The sequence below is a fragment of the Megalobrama amblycephala genome, linkage group LG23, assembly GCF_018812025.1.
Source record: "Megalobrama amblycephala isolate DHTTF-2021 linkage group LG23, ASM1881202v1, whole genome shotgun sequence".
Classification (NCBI taxonomy): domain Eukaryota; kingdom Metazoa; phylum Chordata; class Actinopteri; order Cypriniformes; family Xenocyprididae; genus Megalobrama; species Megalobrama amblycephala.
The window spans coordinates 17346149-17357634 of record NC_063066.1 but is presented as its reverse complement, the minus strand read 5'-3'; the positions used below and the strand labels follow the sequence as shown (position 1 = coordinate 17357634).

The following is an 11486-nucleotide window of genomic DNA, read 5'->3' as shown; positions in this document are numbered from 1 at the left end:
ACAAGTGATACAAATAAAATCATAGAAAAACATTAAGCAAACAAGCCATGAGATGAAAATAAAAAAGAGAGCTAATTTTGTGTTTCTTTAGCACAAGCCCTCTCTTAAATCATAACCACAATACCAAGGTGTGCTCTAAAAAAAATAAAATAAAATAAGAAAAATTTCTTAAATCAGAACTAAAATAAATGATTTTGCATATTTTAATGAAGAAAATAAGGTAAATGTGTGCAGAACAGATGCTTAAACAACTTTAAGCGTCTAAATAATATTATTATTAATTATGTAAAAACGTATTTTATTTTTTTGTTTTATGTACTGTGTAATTATGTTAATTATCAATTATTGGACAATTATTTTTAATTTGATTTATAAATAAATATATGGCCAAAGGCCCGGACCAATAGAAATAGTTTTGCTCAGCAAGAAAAAAAAAATAAGAAAAAAAAAATAGAAGGAACATTGTCTGTAAACTTATAAAAGAGAATTCAAGGGCTGTCTGGATTATTCACAGAGTGTTGCTGGGAGTCTAATAGGGCACTAATAAGCCCTTACAACTAATGGGACCAAAATAGCTGAAAGTAGTTGTATTGGTCCAAATTAAAGGAGGTCTGTTGTCTGGAGAAAGACGCAGCAAAAAGACATCAGTATGCAAGACATCCTGATTGCCTGCTTCCAGAAATAAACAAAAAAATTCAAATCGGTCTCAGAGGGGACCTTGAGAAGTGCTATGGCACTGTGGGTGGGCTGGCTGGGATGATTGGGGTAGTCAATAGTAATTATCTTGGCAGACTTTAAATGGAAGTTGGCAGGAAATAAGACACTGCGAGTGTTGTAATGTCAGATTATTGATTCTACCTGGAAGAATCAACTACTTTTTCTAAGAAGAAATGTGGCTCATTTATTCAAATATAGTCAATAAAGTCTTTGAAGCAAAAAAAAAAAAAAAATCCTTTGATTTGGACTCTAGACAAATATAATAAAATATCTATTTAAATTCTAGTCATTTTAATTTCTCACTCATAACTAGCGCTATGGTCTCTAGAGCACTGCACACTGGGATTGGCCCTCTGTTCTATGACTCACCTTATGTCTCAATCGACTCGACCTCTACCTGCTGGCCTGAGGGGGCACATGCAAGAGGCCGAGGAGGGCAATGCATTGTGGGAATGATAGTGGCAAATTGAAATGATTAAATATGACTCTGCCCATCAATCAAAACACAGCAGCACAGCAGCACATGCACAGGTGGGGAATGGGAAGGACGTAATGGACAATGCAGGTTTAATTATGGCGTTAATATGTATTGTTTTTGTAAGGCAACTGTAATAATGTTTAGCGGTATGAGCTAAGGGAAAAATGCATATAACATCAGACTATCACTGAACGTCCCCCATCCTCACCTAAAAGCAAACACAAAAAAATAGAGCAAATAAAGAGAGGCAACAAACAGAAAAGAAATATGAATGTAAAACTATAAAGAAATGAAAAGGCAATGGTTCTCAACTGGTTATGCTTCAAGAGCCAGATTTTACTTTGGACATCATCCACAGCTTATAGTAAGAACTGTTTGATACACAAAAGTAAACAAAAATAATGTTAAAAAAAATCAAATATTTAAGATAAATAATAAAGTATTTATTTAAAAAAAAAATCAATGTAATAAATCTAATAAATGAATAAAAATTATATATATAATATATAATTAAATAATTTCTATAATAATTACATTTAAAAAATGTATTTAAAAAAAATTTAAGTATTATAAATATATTTATATATTTTAAAGCCTTATTTTTCTATCCTATCTAGCTGCATTTTAGTATTTGCCTCCAGCACTGTTTGTGAGACCATCAGAACAGACCTGCAGCTTACCAGTTGAAAACCACTGAAATGAAGCACATGTAGTATAACTTGTAGTATAACAGCATATCCAGGGAGAAAATGTTAGTCATGTGATAAGACGGTGTGTGTATGTGCGGACTGTGTGACCGTACACATATGACCTCATGAATCAGCTTTAATAATCAAAGTCAATTTTGGACTGCAATATCCTCAGCAAAATTCTCCAGATTTGATACGGAAGCCAATGTTATGAACTGATAAATGCATGAGATTTGAGTTCCTGTGCCCAAAAACAGCTGCCTGAGGAAGAACCCTACGACTGGTGCCAGCTCACTGTCTAACTCCAGCGATGTTAATGCAGCTGTTTCTTTCGAGTGATATTATGGCTACATTAGTTACTATCTGCAGCTGTCAAGGACAACCATCCTCACCTAATTTTCAGGGGCTTTGGTTCAGGTTTGTACTTCAGTAAGTGTCTGCAGTTGCACGTCCATAAGCCCTTGCGTGTGAGAGTGAACCTGCATTTTGATGCTGCAGATGGGAATGGTGGGGTGTGTGTGCATCAGTGATTCTGCGTGAGCCTGTCTGTGATATCTGCGTTGTGGAGAACATGTTGGTGTGTCTGTGTCCGTGTGCCTGTGGGTGGCAGAGCACATGAGTGTCGCTGACGTACGGAGTAGATTCTGCTGCATGGAGTCGGACCGGTACAGACTGACGGTGCTCTTCTTAAAGACGTTCTTTAGGAGCTGGGCTCTCTCGGTCAAACTACAGGGAAAGACACAAAGAAAAAACAGCACTGAGACACAGACATCATTATTGTGCATAACGGGAGTGTCTTTTCTCTTCCCACAGAAGAGCGATCGAATTAAAGACAAACTTCCTGCTGGACAGATGTGTCTCCAGTGAGAGGTTGAGGAGACGGAATGAGACCGGAGCCGGGAGAGCAGCCAGAAGGATCGTTTACACTTGGAGGTGATCCCTGCTGATCCGCTGTTTTTGCTTGTTCTGTTTTATTATGAATTCACAAGGAATGGCTCTCACCTCTTCCCATGCACAACAGCTCCTGGATCTTTGGACAGCGCCTCCAACTCCTGCACCTCATCAACCAGGGTCTTAAAGCACAACCTTTTCATACTGAGGAAAGATCAACACAAAAAGTCAAAACTGTGAGAAAGAAAAATCAAAAACGTAAATTATCCTATTTTTTTATCCATTTTTATCCATTAAAATGATAGTAAGCATTTTGTAATAATGTTTAGCAGTATGAGCTAAGGTATGTGCCATTTGATACAAAGTATGAATAGTAAGCATTCTGAATTATCAATCAATGCTTTTAATATTTTATACATGACAAAAATGTTGGGCTTAATTTACAACCTCTGATGACACACAGGAAGACAAGTTAAGGGTCGCATGGCTGGTACTGAAGAAACTCAACTCACACTTTGTAGGCCACATCAAACACCAGTGAGGTGATGGGAATAAAGATCAGGCCCATCCAGAACACTCCTGAACTGAACATCATGTCCGCCTGGAAAACACACACAAGAAAGAGCACCAATGAGAATCTGTGATGATATCTATACTTAACAAAACCATTTAACTGGACTCTCACAACATCAGAAATACAAAGAACTTTCAACCACCAATCTGTCCAAAACTTATTAGATGTAATCTAGCTAAGGGGTGTTGGAATGTGAACTCATCCTGGTACACTTCAAAAGTGTGTGTGACAGATGAGAAGCCAGACAGAAAGAAAGAAGGAATGGGAGGCAGATGACAGAGGCAGTCAGCTAGAGTACTGATCTCAAGTGTTGACTGCTAATGGTACTACCCAGATCACCATTCTAAAACCCTGCTCCCAAATGATGACCTGACCTGTCGGAATGCCTCTGCTTCATATGATACATGGGAGGCGGTGGAGTACAATGTCACCATATTTTTAAAAAGGGTTCATAATACACAGCTGTCCGTGACTGACAGAAACTTTTTTTTGCATGTCAACGTAAACTGATATAACACACACTACCAGGGTTGCCAGGTTTTCACAACCAATCCCGCCCAATAGCTACTCAAAACTAGCCCAATTGCATTTCAGGGAGGGTCCCCAGGTAAAAAAAAAAAAGTTCTGAGGGGTAAAATCTGCATTCCAGGTGCTAAATATCATGTTATTTGGGTTTGCTTCAACCCAGGGACATGACAACCCGTGGCACCAGTGTAAATGTATCCCAATTCCGCAGGAAAACCGTGGACTTGGCAACACTGCACACTACCAAAAGTTTGGGGTCAGTATGATTTTTTTTTCTTTTAAGAAATTAATACTTTTATTCAGGAAGAACTCATTAAATTGATCAAAAGTTAAAGTAAAGCCATTTATAATGTTACAAAAGATTTCAATTTCAAATAAATGCTGTTCATAGAATTCTGAAAAAAAACAAACAAACAAACAAACAAAAAAAAACACTTTTCAAAGCATATTTACATAATTTCATTCATATATATGTGTCTGCTATTAGCTTAATTTTGAAAGAAAGCTCCTATATCCTAAATATAATTAAGCACTAGTCTAAAGGGGGGAAAAATGACATTTCATTTCCTCCTTTGTGTGTGCAACAATATGAAATGCATATGAAAGTAAAAACTCTAAAGCAATACTAACCACTGAAATCACTGCTTAGATACCAACACAAATAGTTTAAAGTGCCTAATGTTTCTGCAAAACTATTTTAACCTGGGCTGAGGTTAAGGAGTTAGAAAAGAAAGAAAGAAAGATATCAAAGCCATTATTTGTGTCATATTTTAAAAATGAATGAACTCAGGTATGCATAAACAGCACAATCTGTTACCACAGTCAAGATAACCGGATGTTACCATCATAATTCTTAGAAAGCACTGCATGGTACTAAGTGCAAAACTCAGACACATAAGTCTTCATTAGTTGATAGTTGGAGCAGGATAAATTTCCTGAAAATTCCAAATTGGAACAGAATAAACTCGTTATCTCAAAAATTTCCACAACCAAAACAAATGCTCCCTTAACAAGAGCCAAAGCAAGAACAGTATCAGAACACCCATCTGCCAAAATATACCCATGAATTAAACAAACAAGCAGCGAAGAGATTCATTGGTCTTGGACTGGGTGATACTGAAACAATCAGTGAGGTAATGATATTAAGGTCATCAATCAAAGACATCAATCTCTCTGATAATTGTAACAGTTTGAGAAGAGTGTGTCTTTTCACTGTAAAACACCTTAATCATAACAGACACATTCAAACTGAAAAGTGTGAAAGCCAGAGAGGGAGCAAGAAATTGGAGAGAGACAGAAAGATAAAAGAAGAGGGAGAATGAGTAAAAGAAAGGGCTCTCTGTGGTTCCAAAGGGTCTGATTCACAAGACAGGGACATTCTGGCATAGGCTAGTGGGGTGTGAGATGCAGTCGTATGTGCTTATCCTGTTTGCTTTGGCCCAGCTGTGTTGAAAATACCTGTCATTAAATGTCAAAGAGCACCGATCCACCCCCTTGCAATGCTATTCAACACACATGCTTGCGCCACTTGTCTAAACTCGGCGCTCCAAGACAAATCATCTTCCTGTAATCTAAACCAGTAAAGGCCCCAGCACAAAGCCGAGAGGCACACCTGCCTACAGCAATCTACCAAAGGTTTCAGGTGTTCCCAAATTAGCTAATCTATTCACCATTACAGGAAAATAGACTTTGATGTCTAACAAAACATCAGGGAGGCAGGAAATCCCAAATGATTGGAAATCAAAATGGCTTCCTCCACCCTACTAATGTCATCTTTGACCCTGAATGAAACAAGTGTTCTGTGTTGCCAAGAGGAATTACAGAAAAATGTGCACGGGTGAAAAGATATTCATGTTGTGCTGAAATCCGACAGTCCTTGCGGTAACATGTAATGTAGCAGTTTAATCATTTTCAATGGAAGCCAATGCATCTTACAATCAGGCAAAACCAGAGGGGCTCAAAGACATTAAGTATAGGGCTGGGCGATATATCGCATGCGATTGTCACGCGCATTTCATCAGTAAAGCCGGTTCCCTGATTACGGCTAAATCGCCATCACCTTCTTTCAAATGGAGCGGCATTTAATAGACAGAGCCGTAGTTCACTGACAAGCTACGCAATATCGCGTTCATTATCGAAGGCCATTCATCTGCGATATGAACGTGATATTGCGTAGCTTGTCAGTGATCTACGGTTCTGTCTATTAAATGCCGCTCCATTTGAAAGAAGGTGATGGCGATTTAGCCGTAATCAGGGAACCGGCTTTACTGATGAAATGCGTGTGACAATCGCATGCGATATATCGCCCAGCCCTAATTAAGTACGAACAAAACCAACAGTGGGAATGTTAAATTGGAGTCAATAACTACATAAGCATGATGTCAAACTCAATTAATGTTTTCCTGTTAAGTTGTGTGTTTTAAATACTCTTGAAAATCAAAAAATGGAATCACTATACTACAAACTGTACAATTTAAAATGATAAAGTGAACTTTCTGAAACATTTTCATGCAGTATGTTTTTTCAACATCCTTTCTTTAGATAATTCTGGAACAAATACAATAAATCCAGCTGGCTTTTGGGAGTGTGTAGGCCGTGGGTGTATTTTTAGGGCAGAATAATAAACCATCGTGGCCTTGTCTCGGCTGGCAGTCAAGGGTGTCCACATCGACTATTTTGACAGGACATTGACTCCCTCTGTGTCTGCCGGACACATTCTCAAACAAACATGCACACATCATGCAACTGTCCTGTTGGAAAAACCCAATTTAAGCTGGTAACTGTATCTAGTTTATATCTGGCCATTAGCAAGCAACCATGTAAAACAACAACAACAGCAGCAGCTTAAATTAGCTGGTCCAAGCTGGTAGACCATCCAGGACCAGCAACTACACCAATGCTTCAAAACATAGTTAACAGCTTAAGCAGTTTATTCCACATGCTCCCATCATTTGCCATAAGCAATCAAAGTACTGAATGCGTTCGCACCATTTGAAGGGTTTTGACTACAGCCTACAAAGTTACCACTGAATGGAGTTAGATGATCATGTTACCCTGTTGGATTTGGCCATACTGTAAATGCAACTTGGACAAAAGCTGATGCTAAATGGAAATCAGATAAGAACAAACTCACTATAAGCACACACTATAACTGCAGTTGTACACAAACTTTCAAGCAAAAACTGTAATCAATTGCTCTGTCAGAAGTACACACTAACGGACCATTTAAAAGCTTAAATCATGTCTTTCAAAACCTAAAAGCAAACGTCGACAGATTCTATTAGCACTAAAAACAGGCAAACTGAGCCTAAGTGTTTATCATTCAGTCCCACGTGGTGACTTCCTCTGGTGATTGACAGGATGGATTAACTATGCCTGGGTGCACTAATCAGTGGTGCTGTGAAACAGCAGAGTTTGGCTGCTCATGCCTGCCAGTGATAATGTTGGCCCAAGAATGTTAATACCGCCCATTGTGATGGTAAATATGAGATGAGAACAATTCAGACATGGTCATTCACCCTCAGCCTGGCCCTTTGGCTTTAGGGACTAAATACTAACGCCCGAGCCAAGCCAACTTTATCCACATTCACACACACAAAGTCATGTGCAAGAAGAATACAGAATGTTTTTGCCTTTTCTCCCAAAAACTAAATATTCCACTTGCAATTAGTTCAAAAATGCTTTTAATATAAGCCAAGTCAGTCATTCAAATGTCTAATGTCAACTTGTGTATATAAACAGCCGAATAGCAAATGTTCTATCAATGTTCCTCTAGTCAGTTTGTGGTTTTGAATGTGTAGAGCAAAAGATATTCAAAGTCCCAATGGACCAGATGGTGAAATACATGGCTGGATTTCCATCTAAATGTTTGTTGTATTTGAAAGGGAGAAAAAGAGGGAGAAGAAAAGCAAGAAAGAGACATCTAATTCCAATAGGGCCTGCAAATACATCAATTCTTGGATGCTGTCATCTCAAAGCATAAGGAATGGAAGTATTCACAAGGTCTTTGAGAGTCCAGTATGGAAAAAACACCCTAATATCAGGGAATAGAGAAATTTAGGAAAAAATGAACTGAAAATGCTAAGAACTCAAATAAACGAACATTGGCATGTGCTCAGAGGTTTTCCTCATGGGGACCAAAAAACAAAAGTCCCCACAAAGTCAAAAACTACTGGTATTCTTTGTTGGGAATTTTGGTTCCCATAATGTTTAATAGGACAACACACACACACACACACACACACACACACACACACACACACACACACACACACACACACACACACACACACACACACACGGTATACATTACTTTAAAACAATCCAACCTTCATTTTCATTGCTTATGTCGTGAAGACCATATGTTGTTCAGGTCTTACTGATTTCTGGAGTTAAGAGTCAAATCTCCAACATTGATAAGACAATTACCTTTATTACTCTAAATGACACAAATAGAAAAACTCTCAAAAGGAAACATCCCACACATACTTTATACAATGGGCTCCAGAAATCTGGGAAATTCAAAATCTAATATAAACCTGAAATCAAACATTTAGGACTCTGAAAAATGTAAAAACAATTTATGACATAAAAGGATAAGAAATTCAGATACTATTTCTAGGTCTCTAATCAAATAAGCATTGATCATGTGAACTCCTTTGAACAGTCAGATATTCTTACTTCCATAATCCATGCTATTTGGATAATCTGAAATCATGCTGGAAAAATGATCAAGTTTTACACAAACATGTGGAGTACATGCATCTTGAGTGCCACTGTTATTAAAGCAACAGACGAAACAAAAAAGACATTCTGAAATTCTATAAAATAATATAATATCATTTTGTAATGAAAAAGTATTTAAATTAGGGCTACATTTACAATAAAAAGAATTATATTTAAAAAATACATAAAAAAGTGTGTAAATGAACAGTAGTTTTTGGGCCCTGCTAAATATAATGAACTAAAATATTTGATTAAGATGTGAGATATGAATTTCCTGACAAGTTCTGTTTAAAAAAACATCTGAAATAGAGCAGATCGACTCACACACACATACACAGTTTCCAGTAAGCAGTGTAACAAGAGCAGCAGTAGGTTTATCTGCTGATAGAGAGAGTGAGGCTCTAAAGGTGAAATCTCGTACATCAAAGAGAGTGGAACAAGATGAATGGCCTGTCTCACACAGATACCAGGTGCACTTGAATAAAACAGACCTGTCTGCTGCATTCAATGGAAGAATGAAGAGGAATGCGCCACAGAACACCTTCAATGCAGCTACATCTAACCGTTACATCACGTCTCTGTCATCTAAAGATCTTTTATGCATCACTGTAGGCTTGTTTTATCTGCTGTGACTTTCTTTAGAGTGCTATCTAAATCCTACATGCCTTTGGACGCAGGATGTGATGCGCATCTGTTCAGAGGTGCATTCATGACATGACTGGCTGAACGTGTGTTTTAAACAGGTGTGCGAAATAAGGAAAGCTTTGTAATGGCAGATGAGGTGATAATTGGGTAATCGGCAGGCTCTTGATGTTGAACACAGAATCTTAAGTTGACTTGAGTGGGACATGGTGTGATAAGACTGTCTTAACTACTGCGGCAGAGTACTAGATCAAAAGTATTGTTAACATTCATTATTTAATGTACAGCAACTGGCTTTGAGTAAACCGAGTAAAATAAACTAGTCAATGCTAACCTTATGTAAATCACTACAGAGTGCGGCCCACACATGAGATTCTGCCAATGATGTCATGAATGGTGCAAAAAAAAACAACAACAAAAAACAAATACCTACCTTAAGGTACTGCTATGAACTTTTTAGGTGTTAAAAAGGTACAAAGATGTAATTTTAAGGGCACTGCCAAAGTAGCAAGCTGTTGTTCCCCTAAAGGTACAGTGTTTGCACATTTTGTCTGAGAGATGCTTAACTTTTCTCAGTACTCCAAAGCATTTGGTGGTACAATTTTACTAAAAATAACTACATTTAAAAATGATTTACAGTTTTAGCCAGCACTGTGCACATTAACACCAAAATAATTAATTGGTCTGAGTAGGACAAACTTAAATTAAACAAATTAGTTCAGTCAAATTAACTTTTATGAACATTTAGCAATTACTTTTTTTTCCAAGTTCACATAACTGATATATTTTAAGTAAACTGAGCTGTTTCATTGTTTTGAGTTTTATTAACTTATTTCTTTTAATTTAGATGAACTTAATTTTAACTGGGATTTTTATTTCCCAGCATGCTTTGGCCAAGGCACTCGAAAGGGAGAGCAAATGTTAAAATTAAGTGTTATATAATATTTTTGTGTGTGCAAGATTAATGTTAAGTGGGAGATTTTGTAGTCATTAATGTTTTGTTATGCTAATTTAGAAGAGTCTCTGTTAATGTGGGTTTTTGGTGAGTTACCATCATGGTGACAAGTGGTGCATGCAGCTTGGTTTGAGAGCAAGTATGTTAAATGCTTTATATTGCTGTACTCATTCAGCAAGTGCTATACCAAGTCATTGTTAACATGTTAGCAAATTAGCAAGTTAGCATTTTCTGAATTAGCTTGTTGTAGCTAGCTACGTTTACACTAATAAAAATGTTTACATTGAGGTTACATGATAATTTTAAGTTAAATGTATGAATTAGTATACTCAAACATTTCAAGTTAAGAACAATTAAAACGTATGAGTAAAAGTAAAAATCTGCTAGTTCTGCTTACTTAAACGCTGAATTTCTTAACGTAAAAACGGAGGCAAATGATTGCCTCAAATTGTTTGAGTTTTGCCAACTTATTCAGGGTTACAGTGAGCCAAATTCAAATAAATTTCTACACTTAACTGTCCCAATCAAGTCAGTTTCCTATTCTAAAAAAAAAAAAAAAAAAAAAAAAGCTACAATGGTACAAAAATAGTACTGGTAAAAGTTTGAGGCCAGTAAGATTTATTTAAAAAAAAATAATTAATACATTAATTCAGCAAGGATGCCAGGACGAGAGACATTTATAACATTATAAAAAAAAGTTTCAAATAATTTGAACTTTTTATTCATCAAAGAATCCTGAAAAAAAGTATTGCAGTTTCCACAAAAATATCAAGCAGCATAAGTATTTTCAACACTGATAATAATACAAAATGTTTCTTAAGCACCAAATCAGCATATTATAATGGAAATAGAAAACATTTATTTTTAAATTATAAAAATATTTTCACAATATTACTGTATTTTTGATCAAATAAATGCAGCCTTGGTGAGCATAAGAAACATCTTTTATAAAAAAAATCCTACTGACCCCAAATTTTTGAACAGTACCATATTACTTGATTCATATACTATAGTATTTTTATGGTATTCCAAGGCACTTTAAAACAATACCTTGGTACATGTCCAAATAATGATGCATACTGTAAGTGTGACATTTTAAACTATAAACTATATAGGCTTAACAGTGTGGCATGTCTGTCTCACGTCAGATTCATTTTTCCCTTTCTTAGCCTTTCTCTTCAGCTCTTCAGGTAGCTGTGGCAGCAGTCAGAGATGGCTGTGAGGTGGCCCAGAGTTCAGGTGTGTTCAGGTGCACCCTCTCTCAGGTGTCCCCCGTGCTCTGATGTAGTG

General features: G+C 36.8%; 1 protein-coding gene across 7 annotated transcripts in view; it reads right to left on the bottom strand.

The window, feature by feature from the left end:
* Positions 1–11486, bottom strand: part of atp8a1 (ATPase phospholipid transporting 8A1) — a 154176-nt gene that overhangs the window by 2597 nt on the left and 140093 nt on the right. For all 7 annotated transcript variants that reach the window (XM_048176437.1, XM_048176433.1, XM_048176432.1 and 4 more), the window contains 3 exons: positions 3288–3376; positions 2887–2979; positions 2519–2610 (listed from right to left, as the gene is read on the bottom strand). In XM_048176437.1, the coding sequence (XP_048032394.1) occupies positions 2519–2610; positions 2887–2979; positions 3288–3376 (274 nt within the window). The remainder of the gene's footprint in view (positions 1–2518; positions 2611–2886; positions 2980–3287; positions 3377–11486) is intronic.